We start from the raw sequence: 20,246 nt of genomic DNA, 5'->3' as shown, positions 1-20,246 counted from the left end.
TAAACAGAGGAATGCATATACCTTTTCAAATTAGTGTTTCTGTTTTCATTGTATAAATACCCAGAAATGGAATTAATGGATCATATGATATTTTTATTTTTAATATTTTGAGGAAATTCCATACTGTTTTTTGCACAGTGGCCCAGCTATTTTTTTTATTAAGCATTCCCCTAATTGCTGAAAACTTTTAATTAGCATCAAGAAGGTGAGAAAGTTGATTTTGACAGGGTTTTTTTTTTTTTGTAGTTTATCCATTGCTTGTATTAGGGACAAACTTTTAATATTGTCATTTTGCCATTTTCATTCATGTCGCTCACAGTTTACTGCTTTTTTGTGTGTGAACCCAAGTATTTCTCTGGGATAAATGCTCAGGAGTGTAACTGCTAAGTTGTATGATAGCTCCAGTACTGTGTTTTTAAGACACTGTCAAAATATTTTCCAGAATAGCTGTCCTTTTTTATATTGCTACCATCACTGTATTTGTGATTCTGTTTTTCCATATTCTTACCAGAATTTCATGTTTTTAGTATGCTTTATTTTATCTTATGTCATGGTTGTATAGTGATATTCTATTCCAATTTTAATTTTTATTTGTATATGGCTAATGATATCGAACAATTTTTTATATGTCTATTTGCCATTTGTATATCCTTATCAATGAAATGTCTGGGCTTTTTTGTTTTTGTTTTTTTTGTCTTTTCTAATTGGATTTTTTTTTACCATTGAGTGTGTGTGTGTGTGTGTTGGATATGTCCTGAAAGCATTTTTCACAGTCCGTAGCTTGTCTTTTCATCCTCTTAGTAGGGTCTTTTGCAGAGCAAAATTAAAAAAAAAATTCTAATGTGGTTTAATTTTCATTTATTTTTTTTCTATTTTGAATTGTGTTTTGGTGTCAAGTCTAAGAATTCTGCCTAATCCTGGATCTTAAAGTTTTATCCCATAGTTTTTAAAAATGTTTTAGAGCTTCAAATTTTACATTTAAGTTTATAATGCATTATTTTGAGTTAATTTGTGTATAAGGTATAATCAAGGTACAATCTTGATTTAGGTCAAGAGTGTTTTGGTTTTGTTTGCCTATCAATGCCTAATTCTTTTAACAGACATTTTTTGAAAGGCCACATTTCCTTTATGGATTTCTTTTGTTTATTTGTCAAAAATCATTTGGGCATATTTGTGGGGTTCTATTTCTAGGTACTCTATACTGTTCCATTGATCTATGTTCTATGATCTGCTAATACCACAGTCTTGATTATCGTAGCTATGTAAGTCTTGAAATTACGAAGACTACTTCCTCATTTCACTATATATTTTCAATTTTTTTTAAGCTACTGTCATTCCTTTGATATGCCAAATAAATTTTAGAAAACAATTGTCTATATCAACAGAAAATCTTGCTGGGATTTTCATAGGAATTGCATCACACCTGTGTATCACTTTAGGAAAAACTGGTATCTTCTCATCCGTGAACATTGTTTGTCTCTTCATTTAATTGGATTTTTAAAAATTTATTTTATTGGCAATGTGTAGTTTTATTAGTATATATTAATTATTATATTATCATAATATATCTTATTATAATATATAAAGATAATTACCATTCAACCTTCTACTTCTATAAGCTTAATTACATTAAAATGCCTATTTTAATTGGAATCATAAAACATTTGTTTTATGTCCTTGTGTGGTTGACTTAGTTCACTTAGTATAATATATTCAAGGGCCATCCATGATATAGCATATGACAGCTTCCTTGTGTTTAGGCCTGAATAATATTACACTATATGTATATACTATATTTCTTTACCTATTCATCTACTCATGGACCTTTAGGTTACTTGTATATCTTGGATGTTGTGAGTAATGCTGCAGTGAACATGAGAGTACATATATCTCATTGAGATCTTATTTTCAGTCCTTTTGGGTAAATTCTCAGAAGTGAGATTTTTGGATTATATGGTAATTCTATTTTTAACTTCTTGAGGAATTTCTATACTGTTTTTTATTGTGGCTGAACAAATTTGCATTCCCTCTGGCAGTGGGCATGGGTTCTAATATTTCCACATCCTCACCAACAACTTTTTGTTTGATTTATTCTATAATTGACATCTTAATAGGATGTGAGATGATATCTCATTTTGGACTTGATTTGCATTTCTCTAATGATTAATGATATCGAGCATCTTTTCCTACCTGTTGACCATTTAGTACATCTTCTTTTTAAATAGGAGTGAAGAAAATCATACAATGTGTCATGCTTCTGAAGTAAAATAATGGAAATGTTTCAAGATATCAGAAATACAGAATTTCATTTCATATTCCTAAGTCATACAGTTATATGAGCCCAGAGAGAGGCCTATTTAATTTCTTAAAATGGAAGCCACGGGTGAAATTGCAAAAGCAATTTCAGGTGATGGATGTGATGACCAAAAGGCAAATTAGTGGGAAAATTATTTCAAGTTGAGAAAGTAAAAGGAAAGAAGATGACAACTTGTTCTTTGACTAGGTCTTCAAGATGGCATGACCCCAGGTTGATCTGAGCACTGGACCTAGGAAATTGTAGGCTCCTCATGCTCGTCCCTGTCTTTGGACTGTGCATTGTACTTGCCTTACCCACACCAGAAGCTCCCTTAAAGACATAGCCTCAATATGTAGCAATATGTTGTTGAGACTATCTGGATGGTATATGTGACTGAACCCAGTTAAGGTTTCCATATAAACTCTTAAGATTCTGGCAGGCAGGTGTGGAGAGCTACTCATCTTGCAACCACCCAAGACAAGACTTGTGTGTATGATACCTTCTTATTAACCCTGATGCCTACCAATCTGGAGTGGTCTGCCTCTCTCTTCAGTCTCTCTTTGCCCTCTGTTTACAAAAGCCACTTTATAACCAACACTTGTTGGTTATAACAAGTTGGTTACAACTATTGAAATCAAGGTAAGCAAAGAAATAGGGTAAAAAAATGGAAGATGGTTATATATTAGGGGGTGGTGTGGTCTGTAAGATTTTAAAAAGTGATATTGTATCTCATTATGGTTTTGGTTTGTATTTCCCTGATGATGAGTGATGTTGAGCATTTTTTCATGTGTTGGTTGGCCATCTGGATGTCTTCCTTGGAGAAGTGTCTATTCATGTCTTTCGCCCATTTCTTCATTGGGTTATTTGGTTTTTGGTGTTGAGTTTGATAAGTTCTTTATATATTTTTGATACTAACCCTTTATCTGATATGTCATTTGCAAATATCTTCTCCCACATTGTCAGTTGCCTTTTAGTTTTGCTGATTGTTTCCATCACTGTGCAGAAGCTTTATATTTTGATGAGGTCCCAGTAGTTCATTTTTGCTTTTGTTTCCCTTGCCTCTAACTAATTCAGATGTAAATTTTGTAAAATAAAAAATAAAAAAAATTTAATAAAAAATAAAAGAAAAAGAAAAAAATAAAATGTGAAATTGTAAAAGACTAATTAAATAATTAAATGTAATTTGATTGGTATAGTTACCAAAATTGGGCAGAGACAATATGTATTCTTTTAAGTTGAACAAAAAGATATAAGAATAATAACTCAGTTTATTCTATATCCCTTAAATAATTGGCTTAGATCATGAGACATTAATATAAAAACACCATTTCCACCAGTCTAATGAACCAGACTTGTTCATTAATTTAAAAGAATCTTGAATATTAGACAGAGATATTTCATTGTATTTATTAGATTCACAATTGCAGATAAGAGGAAACAAGTTGATTTTGACCCCCTCTCATGCTGTTCTTATGAAAAGTTATATTGTTTGTTACATTTGGTTAGAGAGATCTATCTACCCCAACCTCCAGATTGTGTGCTTTCAAAAGTCCTGTTGAAGAAAACTGCATCACAGATTAGTCTGTAGTGAAATAATGTGCCTGTCCTAGCTAGGAGAGATCTATGCAGCCACATTCTCTCAGATGCCCAGAGACTTAAAATTTATTACCTTAATGACTCCATACAAAGGATACTTTATAACTTCTCTTTCAGAAAGAAGTCATTGAAAAAACATATTAAGCAGTGATTAAAAATATACAGCACATATTTTCCAGGGAAAAGCAACAACTGGCTCTCCACCTAGAAATCATAATAGGTATTCAGAATCAGAATCACCTACTTCTACTTTATTATTTATTTATTTATTTATTTATTTATTTATTTATTATTTTAAAATATAATTTATTGTCAAATTACTTCTACTTTATTTTTTAATGAAATGGGATAATCAGGCTTTGCTCAAGGATATGTATTAATTATTAGACTCATTCTTCACAAGACTGAAAAGGAAAAAAATTCATGGAAATCTCAGTTGGCAGGCCAGTTGAGATTTTCAAAACATCTATTTAGAAATGCACCAATCAACAAGCTCCGTTTTCATGACCAAAATAGTACTTCCCAAAACATTTTACACCTCTTGACTAAACAGGAGCTCCTCTCTGTCATGAAAAATGGTTTTTTTTTTGGTAACTGTCCTTTATATGCTGTGGGATTTGATGTCCTTAGAACCTGAAAAAATCCTTATGACACAGTCGCGTATCTGCTTGGTTTTCACTCCATAGACAATAGGGTTCATAGTGGGAGGCAGGAGCAGATAAATATTGGCCACAATGATGTGGCAAGATGGAGGAATTTTGTGGCTCCCAAAACGATTAAAAAAGAAGCAGAAGAAGGCTGGACTGTAGGAGAAAACAATGGCACAGATGTGGGCAGTGCAGGTGCTGAAGGCCTTCTGCCGAGCATCTGCTGAGGAGAGGCTCACCACTGCCCGGAGGATCATGGTGTAGGAGACTGTGATGCACAAGATATCAAAGCCCCCAATCAGGAGGGCAACCATCAGACCATAGATGACATTGACCTTGATATTTCCACAGGATAACTTGGCTACAGACATGTGGTCACAGTAGGTGTGAGGAATTATATTCCCTCTGCAGTAGGGCAGGCGCTTGGTAAGGAAAGTGAAGGGAATGATGAGGAACACCCCTCTCAGGAAAGTAGCAAGCCCAACCTTTGCAATGACAGGATTGGTGAGGATAGTTGAATAGCGCAGAGGGTAACAGATGGCCACATAACGGTCCAGGGCCATAAGCATGAGCACCCCAGACTCCATCCCTGTGAAGGTGTGGACAAAGAACATCTGTACCAGACATTCATCAAAGCCAATTTCTTTGAGATGACACCAGAAGATGCTGAGAGCTTTAGGGATTGTACTAGAGCACATGACAATATCAGTTAGGGAAAGCATAGCTAAAAAGTAATACATGGGCCTGTGCAGGGAGTCCTCTAAGTGGATGAGGTAGAGGAGCCCACAATTCCCTACCATTGCCACAGCATACATGGAGCAGAATGGGAAAGAAATCCACAGGTGCATGTCTTCCAGTCCTGGGACTCCATTAAGAATGAATGAGGCTGGAGTCCAGTTTGTTTTATTCAGCATTAGCATGATCAATTAGGCTTAACATTCATGTGTGTTTTCCTAGAGTAGGCAAAAAAGAGAAGAAAAATATAGCTTATATATACTGCCTCCCTCTCACCTCAACATTTTAAAATTCCATAGTGCATTTTAATGATCAGTCAAAATTTCTAAGGTCCAAGGATTAGTTTTTATTGTCTATTTGTTTTGCATTGATTAAGTCATCTGTTCATCTAACAATTTCTTATTAAGCAACTCAAGTTCTCATCACTGACACTGAGTCTTCATTATTTTTAAAATATTTCCATCCTCATAATTTATAATTGAGTATAACTCTGTTAATGACTTCTCTAAAGAAATTTTTGTTAGAATACCTTACTTACCTATTAATAACTATATGCATCTCCCTATTTTTTCCTAACTTTTCCCCATTTTTTCCTAACTTTAGCAATGGGACACATTTCAGTTGGGTTCTAGTGGGAGACAACATAAATGGAAATTTAATATTTCTAATCACACATCAAATTCATTTCTCATCCAAGAGAAAAATTAATTAATCCAAATTCCCTACTTACAATTAAACTTCATTTTCAAGTTAACTAAATATTTGGGGTAGATAAATGGCATCTCCTTCTTTCATTAATCTCTTCATTTCTCATAAATATTTACTGAGCTCTTACAATGTGATCCTGTGGAGAATAAGACACAATTTCATCCTTTAAAGAATTGAGAGTCTAATGGAGAGACCAAGTGCACAGAAATAATCACAGTAAACGTAATAATTACAGTAAACATAAAAAACTGAAATAGAAGTATGTACATTGTCTTAAATAAGCAGTATGTTATCAAAATGGATGTGTGTTTTTGTTGGTGGGGTGTTCGGAGGAGGGATTGGTGATTGTCAAGAAGGACCATGTTGAAGAGAAGGCGTTTGGTATGTATTTTGAAGGAAGACAAGTTGTAAGGGAGATACATTTGTAAAAGAAATTCCAGAGGAAAAAGTCAATAAGTACAAGTAGAGAAATCAAAACAAACACATAAAGAAATCAATAAAAAGAAATCAAAACGATCAAGTCTATGAGAATTCACTTGTATGAAAGGAACAAATGATAACCTGGACATTTGCCCAGGAGCTAGATCATAAAGAATCTTGTAATGATAATACCGAATTCCTTGATAATGGAAAGTAAATACTAAAGAACTCACAAGAATCCAAAGGGTCAGAATTTACTCCAAGGTGCTTTAAAAACTTATTAAGTAGGGGCACCTGGGTGGCTCAGTTGGTTGGGCGTCCGACTTCAGCTCAGGTCACAATCTCACGGTCCGTGAGTTCGAGCCCCGCATCAGGCTCTGGGCTGATGGCTCAGAGCCTGGAGCCTGCTTCGGATTCTGTGTCTCCCTCTCTCTCTGCCCCTCCCCCATTCATGCTCTGTCTCTCTCTGTCTCAAAAATAAATAAACGTAAAAAAAAATAAAATGCCTTTAAAAAATAATAATAAATAAAAAAGAAAACTTATTAAGCAACGAGAAAATCAGAATCTTCCTCCTACCCCTCATGGGAATACTCTCTACCTCTACCACCATCACCCCATCCCCAGCAATGAGGACAGAAGAAGGATATGAAAAACTTTGAGATATTGTGGTCTTTGCTCAATAGGTAAGCAAAATAAGAATTAATGGAAGATTGAAGCTGACTAAACTTGCAGGTAATCATTTATTTAGCAGACTCCACAAACAAGCAATTTATGTAAAATTTCTGTTTCCTGAAAGGAAAGGACCTCTGGCCAGAGTTGCCAAACAACCTGATTGGTTTTCTTTAATCACCTTCCCAGTAACCCTATAATAACTAGAAATAGGAAAAGGTGCATATGATTTTCCATAGAAAATTGTCAACTAATATGGTAGAAATTTCACCAATTTATTAGGCAGAACACCTGGACCCCAGAGCTGATTTTTGTAATTCACTTAATCTCCTTGAGGTGTTTTTGATCCTTCAATGTCTCTAAGATCATGTCAGTAACATCTTTCCAATTCCTAAAGGTATACATGTAGACAATTTATGTAACTTCCTTACAAATAGATTACCTATCCTTTTAAATACTGATAAAAAATATTATTGTAAGAAATACAGAGTCCAGAAACCAAATACTGAAACACACATTAAGCCACCTAATTAATGACAGAGGAAACAGATTAAGAACAAAAATGGCATTTTCAAGGGTCATCTGGCTAGCTCAGTTGGTAGAGGTTGAGAGTCTTGATCTCAGAGTCAAGAGTTCAAGCCCCATGGTGGGACTAGAACTTACTTTAAAAAAAGGTATTTTCAGTATTATATTTTCAATATTATTGAGTCAATGGATGTGTGTTGAGAGAAAAAAGAAACACACCTTGTTCCCTAAATCATGTCATACACAAAAACAGGTTTAGAAAAATATAAGAGCTAAATGTGAAATGTAAAATACACATCCTCTTTGGTATTTGGAATAGGGAAAAATTTGAAAACAACACAGCTGACCACTGCCAGCATGAAGCCTGCTTGGGATTTTCTCTTTCTCTCTCTCTGCCCCTCCTTCTCTTTCTCAAAATAAATAAATAAACATTTAAAAAAATATGTACCACTAAATTGAAAACTGAAAATATTTTTATGGGATTACAATTGCACTTTTTGGAAAGATGTATTTTTAAAAAATACTAGATAAGCATTCCTTTGATAAGCATTCCTTTTATACTCCTCAATCTCCTTTTTATCTGTATAGCTGTAGTCACTAAAACTGGCTTTATACTCACACAATAACTAGTTCCCATTTTCAATATATTTGCAAAACTCTTCAAGATCCAAATTAAATACTTAAGTATTAACTACAAATTTAAGCAGCTTTATTATTCAATCAAAATAATTTTGATACAACCGAATTCAGTTTCTTCCACAAGGAAATTTGACTTATGCTGGCTTATAGACAGGATTACTGGAATAGTAATATTAATACATGACTATCACCAAACTTATAAAATGTAGTTGATATTACCTGTAGTATATCCTCATTCTTCAACCCTATAGGTAAGAAAATTTGTTTTTATATCCATGTTTTTCTTTTCATATGAGAGTTGTTTGCTCCATGTGGCTTTTACTACCCGGACACAATGGAATAAAGTCATAGCTCAGTCTCACTAGAAAATAATAAAAGAAAATTGCACTCTGATTTTGAGAAACAGGGGCAGGACAGGTAAGAAGCAGGAGCAATCTGGTCATTGATCTAATGGTGGAGAACTATTTTCCTTTTTTTTTTTTTTTTTTTTTTTTTTTAAATTTTTTTTTCAACGTTTATTTATTTTTGGGACAGAGAGAGACAGAGCATGAACGGGGGAGGGGCAGAGAGAGAGGGAGACACAGTATCGGAAGCAGGCTCCAGGCTCTGAGCCATCAGCCCAGAGCCCGACGCGGGGCTCGAACTCCCGGACCGCGAGATCGTGACCTGGCTGAAGTCGGACGCTTAACCGACTGCGCCACTCAGGCGCCCCTGGAGAACTATTTTCTAACTGTTCTTCCATTTATCATTGTCATGAGAGTGATTCATGCCCAACTTCCACCACCACTGAAATAAAGATTCCTATTTATATAGAGATATAACACAGAAAATCATGATCACAATGGCATTATGCTGAATCTTAATGCCATAGTTTGAAAAATACATATTTAATAAAAACACCCAATCCACACAATATTTCTGCATTCAAATTGTGTGAATGAAATCAAAGATTTATTTCTGGAAAAATAATAAGCAGTTGATATATACACAAACCCTTCTCCACTTTATCTTACTGACAATCAGAAAGACAGAAACAAATACAGACAGGAAGAAAAAAAGAAAGAAAGACAAAAAGAAGGAAGGAAGGAAAGAAAGAAAGAAAGAAAGAAAGAAAGACAGAAAGAAAGAAAGAAATCTTGTCACTAGCCCCTCTTTTGTATGTCTTAAATACCTTAGTTCCTGGATAGCGAAACAGTGGGCTGAATGCAGTCTAGTCCAGGTATTTAAGATCTTGTTAAAATAAATCGCAATCCTAGAATGACTGTGCATGTGCAGCAGCCTATCTTCAACTTCCTTGATATCTGTACTATTGAACCAAGACTTTAAAGGAAAATGTGTGTTATGTGTCCCAAGGGCCCATGTCAGAGTATTGGAGACACAAGTGTTGGTGTGGGGATCAAGCTATCCTCTGTGGGAGGAAGAAAAAGAGCTATAAATTTCCATTATTAGTGCCCAAATATTGATACATAAATAAGTAAATAATCTCATATGTGTGTGTTTGTGTGTTAGCATGTATGTTGTACAGGAAGGTAGAGACTGAAAATGAGCACAAGTTATTTTTACATAAAACTAGGACTTGATATTTATCACACATTTATATTTTCTTTTCCCCCTTCATTGTCCTATGGAAAAATAGATCAAAAGCACTTAAGCAGAGAAGTTTTTCATTCACAGACTAATTCATTTTATAATTTCTTCTTTTATTCATGTATTATTTCACCTTTCCTTTTGATGACTGTTTATTGAAAACTTTCTATTTTCTAAGCTATGGTAGGAAATATGTAAACATGATCCCTGGTTTATTTTTTGTTTGTTTCAAGATTTTATTTAAACTCTAGTTAGTTAACATATAGTGTAATATTGGCTTCAGGAATAGAATTTACTGATTCATCACTTACATATAAGTGATGGCCCCTGGTTTAAAAGCTTACTTTTAAGGGAGATAAATGATGATTGTTATGGCAATATAAAAAAGAAAGTCACCAAAAGATTAGGCTTATTACACCCACATATTAAGTTAGGAAAATTAGATCAATATAAAACCCTGAAATAATCATGACGGTAGTGATAATTTTTAAAAACATAACTAGTTTTTATTTTTTATCTATTTAAAATAGATAAAAGTAATACCAGCATACATTGAATAATTTGGCAAAATCGAAAGGTGTTTTAAAGGAGATCAAAAAGCACTTATAGTTCTACAACCTAGATGAATCTGGTATATTTTTATCCTGATCTTAAAACTACATATATGTAAATGTATTGATATGCATGTATTATGTATGTTTTAACAAAAAAAATGATGATAATATACTATAACATAGGCTGGTATTTTTATCTAATATTATATAATTAGTCATTCCAAAATTGAGTTATTTTGATTGAATAAAAGGTCATCCAACAAAACTAAAAGGCAACCACAGAATGAGAGAAGATATTTGCAAATGATGTAACGGATAAGGGTTAGTATCCAAAGTCTATAAAGGACTTTTCAAACTCAACCCCCAAAAAACAAATAATCCAGTAAAAAAATGGGAAGAATTGGAGTTTCTGGTGGTGTTCTCTGGTCCTTTCTAGTCTTTGTTGCTTTTGGTCTTTTTTTATATTGTTTTGTCTTTTCTCCCATCACAGAGTCCCCTTAAAATTTGTAGCAGGACTGGTTTAGTGGTCATGAACTCTTTTAGTTTCTGTTTGTCTGGGAAACTCTGATCTTTCCTTCTATTTTGAATGACGGCCTTGCTGGATAAAGAATTCTTGGTTGTAGATTTTTCTGATTCAGCACGTTGAATATATCCTGCCACTCCTACAGCTTAAGTTTCTGTGGACACATCTGCTGCTAACCTGATCTGTCTTCCCTTATAGGGTAAGGACTTTTTTTTCTCTTGCTGTTTTCATGATTCTTTCCTTGTCTGTGTATTTTGTGAATTTGACTATAATATCCCTTGTTGATGGTTGGTTTTTGTTGAATCTAATGGGAGTTCTCTGAACTTCTTGGATTTTGATGTCTGTGTCCTTCCCCAGATTAGGACATTTTTTCCACTATAATTTGCTCATATAAACCTTCCCCCCTCTTTTTTCTCTCTTCATCTTCTGGGACTCCTATGATTCAGATACTATGCCTTTTTATAGGTAACTGAGTTCTCTAAGTCTTGTATCATGCTCTTTTGTTTTTCTTTCCCTCTTTTTTTTCTGCTTCATTATTCTTCATAATTTTGTCTTCTATATTTCTCATTCACTGCTCTGCTTCATCCATCCTTGCCATCATGGCATACATTTGAGATTGCATCTCGGTATAGCATTTTTAATTCTTTTAACTCTGTAGAAAGAGATTTAATGCTTTTTTCAACTGTAGCTAGTATTCTTATTATCATGGTTCTAAATTCTAATTCATACATTTTGCTTACATCTGTGTTGATTAAGCTGCTGGCTGTCATTTGTTCCTGTTCTTTCTTTTGGAGTGAATTCCTTCATTTTGTAGGAAGAAAAAATTAACAAAATAAAAAAATACAATTAAAAAATTAAAAATAGGGCACCTGGGTGGCTCAGTTGGTTGGGTATCCGACTTTAGCTCAGTTCATGATCTCATGGTTTGTGGGTTTAGGCCCCACAAGGGCTGTTCTGACAGCTCAGAGCCTGGAGCCTGATTCAGGTTCTGTGTCTCCCTCTCTCTCTGCCCTTGCCCTGCTCATGCTCTGTCTCTCTATCTCAAAAATAAAATAAACATTAAAAAAATAAAAACAAACCACAACATCAAATAAAGGAGCTACATCCTAGTAGCGTTTTTGTTTTCTTGTTGAAAGAAGCTTGATAGAATAGAGAAAAAGGGGAAAGAGAAGGAAGAAAGGAAAAAAAGTAAGAAAAAATTTTTAATTAAAAAATTGTATAATAAAATAGAATAAAATGGGGCTCCTGGGTGGCTCAGTTGATTAAGCGACCAACTTCGGCTCAGGTCACAATCTTGCAGTTTGTGAGTTTGAGCCCCATGTCAGGCTCTGTGCTGACAGCTCGGAGCCTGGAGCCTACTTCAGATTCTATTTCTCCCCCTCTCTCTCTACTCCTCCCCTGCTCATGCTCTGTGTCTCTCTCTCAATAATAAATAAATGTTTAAAAAAATAGAATAAAATGAAATAAAGAAAATGAAATGGAATAAAAAATTCAAAAAATAAAATAAAGCAAAAAATAATAAAAAATTAAAATTTAAAAAAGAAAATAAAAATAAAATTTTCTATTTCTGTATCCAAGAAAAAGAAAAGAAAGGGAAAAAACAATTTAAACCAAAACAGAAGCAAAAAAAAAACCTAAGAAAACAAATGAACCAGCAAACAGAATGAAACCTAAATAAAGTTAAATTCAGTTTCCCCTAGAATTGAAACTATGAAGCTCTCTATAGTTCATATATCAAGCAGGTGGAGGGACTTGTGCTTGTTTTCTGGATGTCTTGGAGGGCACAGTTGGATGGGGCTTGGATAAACAGCTCTGTTCTCCACTAGATGGTTCTGCTTAGCTTCCTGGGATAGATCAGTGTGGTGCACATGCCCATGCATGTGCATGTGCGTGCATGTGTACATGGGAAAGGTGGAAGTGCCTTCTCCCAGCTCCCTAGTCTCTGGCATGGGAACTTCCTGCTCTCATCAACCCACCATAAAGCAGCCCTTCTTTGTGTCAGGACTCCATCCACTCCCCAACTCTATCCTATTCCTGTCCAAGCCATCTGCCTACCAGGTGGCACCTCCAGAGTTTTATCTCAGATGGTGTTGTGTTTCAAAACTCCATACTTCAGAGACCCCTGCAGCTTAGACCCATGCTGGTTCTCCGGGGGAGGGTCTTGCTGAGCAATGTCTTGTGCTGTTGCCCAGTGGTAGAGGGTCAGAGATTATGGCATAGCACAACACACAGTCGGTGCCTGGTTTCACCACACTCTGGCTTCTTCGTCCCAATACCAGCAAACCTGGCTGCTTTCAGGGGTCCCCTGGGACTTTTGCCTATGGGGAGGCCATATGGCCTCAACCAAATGCACTCCAAGCAGGAAAACCACTCCTCCCTTCATGGCAAGTGGACCCCTCACACCACACAAACTGGAACCTGAGGATTCACCCTACTTCCTCACCAGAGCACTGCCAGACACTGAATTCTAAAACTTCAGACTCTGCACTCCTGGGAGAAGTGAAACCCCCTCCTTTCTCCCCATCAGTGGCTTTGGGGAACAGATCTCTTGTTCAATCACCTGCAAGTGTTTTCACTTGTTCTCTTTCTTTCTCTCCAACTACTTTCAGGGAGTGTTTTTCCTACACTCTCCTGATGCACCACACTCTCCCCCATTCTCTGTCCTCTCTTCCCCAAAACACCTCCCTACCTCTGTGGCTTTTCTCTCCCTCAGTTCACCTCTCCACACCACGCACTTCCAAGCTCTGTGGCTCAAGTTATGCAGATTTTTGTGCTATCCTCAGATCAATTTCCTAGGTGTACAAAATTGTTTTGTGTGAATCTAGGTAACTTTCAGGGACGAAACAACCTGAGGGTCTCCATGCTGCTCTGTCATCTTAACTGTAAAGAAAGTAGTTTTATGAGTCCTCTGGAAATTGGGTATTTTTTTCTATCAGCATTTAAATGAAAATAAATAAATTCAAGTTTATGTGGGAAGCCAGAATTTACTTTTAATATTTAACTGTAAGATGAGTGACAGTATATGGTATGGAATAGAACTATTAACATGTGGTAGGCCTGTGCCCCAAACTAATCCTCAATTTTTATGAGATAATCCATAAAATATGCCAGCTACTTAATGATACTCTAATCATAGGATCAGTGGAAACAAGTCCAGATCATAATGAGATTCATGACATATTAAGGTAAGCCTTATTTTTCCTCTTCATTGGTTTTAGCATCATAGAAAAGAGAAGAATATTTCCAGGGAAAGGTATTTCACTGGGATAAATATCCTGCACCTGCCTGTTGCCTTACAGACTTCTTTATTTCTATCTGTAGATCTGCTTCTCACCTCCTCATGCTGCCTACATCCTATTAGTCATGGCAGAGGAGTAGTTGCAGTAGATGTGGTGGTGGTTTAAGTAAAGCTCATGAGTCATTCAGAGTCTCAGCAAGAGACAAAAGGTACACACAAATGAGAGTCTCAGGAGAATTTAATGAAGTTGCCATTAACTGGCTTGTAGTTGGGGTGAAGGAAACAAAAATGGATGTTGAAAAAAATAGTGGAGACCAACACAATGACTTGATTGTGTTCTTGTCCAACATAAGGGAGAGAATATTTTAAAAATATTCTTGGGTAAAACCATACAAGCTATAGCTATTGCAGATGGGCTATGTGGCAAATGCTTCATTGGCACATCCAGCCAGAACCCCAATGTCAAAGTGGGCTAGGAGAAGAATAAATAACTGAAACTCTCTTCTTGCACTCGAATCTCCTGCCAGTGATTCCTATTGGTACAACCTAACTGGTGCTGGGAAAAAAGGAGCCCAGGTTACACAGTATATGAGCTTAAGACCTTTAGGGTATAGAACACTGCAGAAAGGGTGGATAGATCTGGAAAGGCAAATGGAACAAAAGATAGATTCTTGTGTGCATCTATATTTCTCTTTCTCTCACTCTCTCTCTGTCTCTCATTCTCTCTCTGTCTCTGTCTCTGTCTGTCTCTCTCTCCTCCTCATATCTGCCTACTCATCTGTATCCGTTGAGTTATGTTTATCCAGGTTTGGTCATATGGCCCTGTTCTATCACAAGCCGCATCATAGACTGATTGGGCTTTGCTCATCTGAAGTATTTTCTATTCCTCCCTCTGCAGACACATTATTGGAATGACACCGGTTCACACAGACAGACGTTGCTCCTAAGGAATGGTTATCAATAAACAAACATGATCTATAACTCAAGTTATAGATCATTTATTTCTTTGGTTGTGTGTGAGTGTGCTTTTGTTATTATATTACATTTTAATATAAGAGAGATATAAATATTATATTGTAGTTTTTATTCCATTTGGTTGTTTTGGTAGAAAGTCTTTCCTATTCTCAAGTATATCCAGCTCTTATCAATATTTTGGAGCTACTGTGAATATTTTGTTATTGTTGTTGTTGTTTTCAGATGCTTTTACAATGTGAAAAAGATATCTCAAAGGCATTCACTTTTCCCATCATATTTGAAATTAGCTGAAGTTCATGTACATCATGGAGAAGGTCTCTGGTGCCTTGTTTTCTTTTCTAAGCTCAAACAAAACACCTTTTGGAAGCCTGCCCTAAGTTCTTTAGTCCTAAGTGCATAAACCATTGGGTTGAGGGAAGGGGGGATGATGTTGTGCAGCACATTGAGTAGAACTGGAACCAAAGGGACCTTAGTTTCTGCCAGATGAATTACTGAAATCACTACAACAACAGTGTAGAAGAATAGGATAAGGATCAGATGGGAGCTACAAGTGCTCAGAGCTTTGGAGGCAGCTTCAGCAGAATTCAGTTTAAGTACAGAGCGCAGAATCAAAATGTATGACAATATTATAAGACCGAGGTCACTCCCCATTCCAAGCCATGCCAGAACCAATTGGCAGATGCTGTTTGGCCTCCTGCCATCACAAGCCAGGCTGGTGACCCCAAGGTTAGAGCACAGGCAGTGCTCAATCTCGTTCCTGGAACAATAATTACGCTGGGCTGCTAGCACTGGCACTGGAAGGGAAAACAAACTGTTTCTTAGTACCATGAGCACGGTAGCTCTTAAGATTAAGGCCTTGGTGACAATTGACGGGTAGCGAAGAGGGTGACAAATAGCTATGTATCTATCAAAAGCCATGCAGAGGAAGATGCCAGACTCCATGCCCACAAAGCAGTGAATGGCATAGATCTGAGCAAAACACTCAGGAAGGCTGATGACCTTCGCATCAAACCAGAAGATGGCCAGGATCTTGGGCATGATGGTGGTGGCCAGGCCCATGTCCACCACAGAGAGGATGCCTAGGAAAGAGTACATAGGCTGCTGAAGAGCAGGGTCCTGGCAGATGGTGACGAGGATGAGGATATTAGCACCAATTGCTGAGAGGTAGAGTATTGCCAATGGTAAGGAGAGCCAGTGTTGCCAGCTGTGAATGCCTGGGAGTCCCATCAGGATGAACTCAGACACCTGGAACTTGGAGCTATTAGAGCCTTTCAGAGATGCAGACATTGTTTCCTAAGAGAAAAAAAAAAGATGGGTTTCAACGTTGCTTTCTTTGAGCCATATTATCATCAAACATTATTTTTAACCTATCTCCACGTAGCATAGTTGGTGCTGTAACCAAATGAACTCTGTTGTACATCCCTTACTATAATTTAAGATAAAGTATCATGAAGTTCTGGGGGTTTTATAGTAGAATCGAAACTTATAAGGAGCAATTATCACGGTTGACTATCGAGGGACAATTCAGCATGCATCTCAAATCTCTTTTTGCCTTATCCTTATTTATTTCAATTCGGGACCATCACAGCATTAAGGAGGGCACTTGTTGGGATGAGCACTGGAGGTTATATGTAAGTAATGAATTACTAAATTCTACTCATGAGACCATAATTACACTATGTTAACTAATCTGGATTTAAATAAAATTAAAAGAAAAGAGAAGAAAAGAAAAAAGAAAAGGAAAGAAAGGAAAGGAAAAAAAGGAAACAGAAATCAAAAGAGAAGAAAAGAAAAGAAAAGAAAAGAAAAGAAAAGAAAAGAAAAAGAAAAGAAAATGGAACCATCACATAAATAAGATTCTAGTTTTTTTTCTTTTGAACTTTCTTCATCTCTTCAGAAATTTTGTGGAATCAAGTGGATATGTGTTTTCTTCATATTGTCTCAACACTGCTTCAGATTTTTATTAACTGACAACAAGGAGACTTTTTAAATGCAGAATTATCGAAGATAAAATTTTGTAGTTTCACCATTTCTAGTTGTTATAGATGTCCATTAAGGTTTTATATAGCCTCCACAAATTTTATATCACAGACATCAAGGATTTTCAAACATAAGTATGATGCAAATTAGAAGAGGAATAACTTTTTTTAATATTTGACTTTATATCGACTTCTAAGAAGATCACAAAAGACTAGCTTGAAAAATTAAGTGATCACGACTGAATTTGTTGATTTAAGGAGTGACTTAATAGAGACAAATCTTAGAAATTTGTTTCTAGTTTAGTCCTAGAGAATCTACAAAGCTATATAAATACAGGAATTAGACACAGGTAGTATAATTTTGATTTTATTAACAAACCAGAATTATTTGCCCATATATTGAAGAAACTGTCATTGTATATTCAGATTCATCATGGTCGAAACTAGACTCATCTTTCTTCCCGCTGGTGTTTTTCATGTACTTTTTATTCTATTCAGGATCCCAACCAGCCAAGCCTGAAAATAACAAACCAGGCTTTTCTTTTGGCCAACAATTGCTCCCTTCTCCTGTGGTTTCTTCCTCTTACTTCATCATGCAGCCCGTCTCCTGAGTGTTGCTGCTTCTGAGTCTTACCTGCTCACTCGTGCCTCATGCTTCCTTCCTTTGCTCAGCCATCTGAAATTCCTAAAACTGGTATTCTCTTGCTTAGAATGATCCATGCCCTCACCCTTTCTTTCAAATAGTTTAAATTCCTTCTAGCACATAAGGCAGTTATGGATTTATTTTTTATATAATTGCTTTTAAATATAGAAAAACAATCTGAAGAAATACTAAAATTCTCTCATATTATCACCAACCAAAGAAGATTCATGTTAACAACTAGACGCATTTTTTTTCTCAGAAATGTCTTGCCTGCTGTTTAGATAAACATGTACCGCCTAATTATGGGGAAATCATCCTTCTTTAACGGTAATGTAATTTGGTGAACACGAAAATTATCTGTATGTATTCGCAGGAGATTTTAACCAAACAGACACAAAGAGGCTTGGAGGTGAAACTAGTTTGTCTCTGGACTTTTAGGTCAGAACTCCTGAGGAGTTCAACTTCACAGCTCCATCTCGAGAACTTGGACATGTGTGACCCACTTGACTGTATGGGATCTGGTATTTTTGTCAAATACTCACTTATTATTATATATCATCATATCAAAGACACAGCCTTGTATCTTTGATGTTTTCTCTTGATTGATATTAGTGTGATACAGTTAAGAGAAGGAGCAGATTTGAGTTCACAGAAAAGAAATAAGTGTTTTCCATTTTTTTTTTAGCACTTAAAGGTTGGCAAGACATGGAGTGTGATCCTGCTACGTAAGACACTTAATATATTCATCCTGAAGACAATCTAGCAGCTGTTTTAAAAATGAGGTCACTTGTAAATCACCACACAAACCCTATCTTCTCTAATTCTAGCCCTAATCCCTTTGAAAAGCTTCTCCAAGCCTTTATTTCCTCCTAGGACAGAGAAAAGAGTAAATCCCTTGTACAAAATATTGCCAAAACAACATAAGAAAAGATTAAGGATGAGCCATTGGAATAAACTTAAAAACATTTTTTAAAAAAAGGGGTACCAGGGTGGCTCGGTCGGTTAAGCATCTGACTCTAGGTTTCAGCTCAGGTCGTGATCTCATGGTTTCATGAGTTCAAACCCCCCATTGGGTTCTGTGCTGGCAGCACATATCCTGCTTCAGATTCTCTCACTTCCTCTCTCTCTGCCCCCACCCCGCCCCCCAACATGATGTCTCTGTCTCTCTCAAAATAAATAAATAAATTTAAAAATAAGTTGGTTTTTTTTTTTAAAGGGATGTTCCATGGGATGCTTTGGGATTTAGCCAGTGTGAACATGCCAAGGTTTTAGTACTTAACTGTGGTCAGGGGCAGAGACTCAGTCTGATGTCCTGGCAATAGCAGGAGTTTTTCACTGGGAAAGGTTTCCTACCTGGAGCCTGCTTGAGATTCTCTCTGTCCCTTTTCTCTGTCCCTACCCCATCATTCTTTCTCCCCCTCTCTCTCTCTCTCTCTCCCTCTTTCTCTCTCTCTCTCCATCCTCAAAATAAATAAATAAACATTAAAAAACGATTAGGATATTACTGGGATGCCTGGGTGGCTCAGTTGGTTAAGCATCTTACTCTTGATTTCGACTCAGGTCATGATCTCATGGTTCATGAGATCGAGCCCTGTGTTGGGATCTGTGTTGACAGTGCAGAGCTTGCTCGGGATTCTCTCTCTCTCTACTCATCCCCCACTTGTGCACTCTCTCTCTTTCTCTCTCACTCAGAAACTAATACACATTTAAAAAATGAATAATAGATGGATAAATGACTGCACAAATAAATACACAAAAACATTTACACTTGCATTTTATAATTAGTAACTATAATCTAAATATTATTATTTGGAAGGCATAAAAGTAACTACTATAGGAAAAGCAATAGAGAACAACTTACTGAAGACTATTAGGAAAGACAAATAAATAAAGCATTCCCATGATAAACTATGGAAATAAAGGAAATACAAAGAATGTGCAAAGAAAAAAAAAGATGACAAAAGTGGAAGAGACATATTGGTTTGTCAGTAAATATAAATTATTTGAACTACCCATTAATTTAATTATAACTCTAATTAACTTTAAAACTTACATATGCATTACAAAACAGTATATCAGAATGAAAGCTATACACAAAAGTTTAAAATCTGTATTCTTTTTAGGTAAACAAGATATCAAAGAATTGGGGAGAATATATTAATGTCAGGAAAAGAGAATTCAAAGCAAAACTTGTTGGTCAATATCACTTTGGAAAATAGAAATCTTGACAGTGTGTAATTAAAGTTAATTGTATCAGATTATTTCATTTCCAGGTTGATAAGGTTTCTTTACAACCCACACCATAAAAACAATTAAATTCACTTTCTCAGTTTATTAATACAAAGGGAAAGTTTTAAAATGAGGGCTTCTCAAATTTACACTTAAATCATATGTCGGCTTGTTAAGGTGACTTTCAATTTTCTGTTTAAGAGAAATGTTTTGTTCATCATTTTAAATTTTAGCTTTGGAATTTCAAGGAATGTATTAATTTTCATTTGTATAAAAACCACAA

General features: G+C 35.9%; 2 protein-coding genes across 2 annotated transcripts; both read right to left on the bottom strand.

Annotated features, from left to right (window-relative positions):
• Positions 1-4,493: 4,493 nt before the first annotated feature.
• On the bottom strand, positions 4,494-5,459 carry LOC115525963 (olfactory receptor 52N4). Its single transcript, XM_030333402.1, has one exon. It carries the CDS (start codon positions 5,457-5,459, stop codon positions 4,494-4,496), a length of 966 nt encoding a protein of 321 aa, XP_030189262.1.
• Positions 5,460-15,415: 9,956 nt separating this feature from the next.
• LOC115526300 (olfactory receptor 56B1-like) lies at positions 15,416-16,399 on the bottom strand. Its single transcript, XM_030333747.1, has one exon. The coding sequence runs from the start codon at positions 16,397-16,399 to the stop codon at positions 15,416-15,418; it is 984 nt and encodes a 327-aa protein (XP_030189607.1).
• Positions 16,400-20,246: the final 3,847 nt, after the last annotated feature.

This window comes from Lynx canadensis, chromosome D1 (assembly GCF_007474595.2).
Source record: "Lynx canadensis isolate LIC74 chromosome D1, mLynCan4.pri.v2, whole genome shotgun sequence".
Classification (NCBI taxonomy): Eukaryota; Metazoa; Chordata; class Mammalia; order Carnivora; family Felidae; genus Lynx; species Lynx canadensis.
This window is presented reverse-complemented; position numbering and strand designations above follow the sequence as displayed.

Excerpts from the sequence above, each read along its gene's own strand:
- LOC115525963 (XM_030333402.1), bottom strand. The coding sequence starts at position 5,459 with ATGCTAATGCTGAATAAAACAAACTGGACTCCAGCCTCATTCATTCTT.
- LOC115526300 (XM_030333747.1), bottom strand. The coding sequence starts at position 16,399 with ATGTCTGCATCTCTGAAAGGCTCTAATAGCTCCAAGTTCCAGGTGTCT.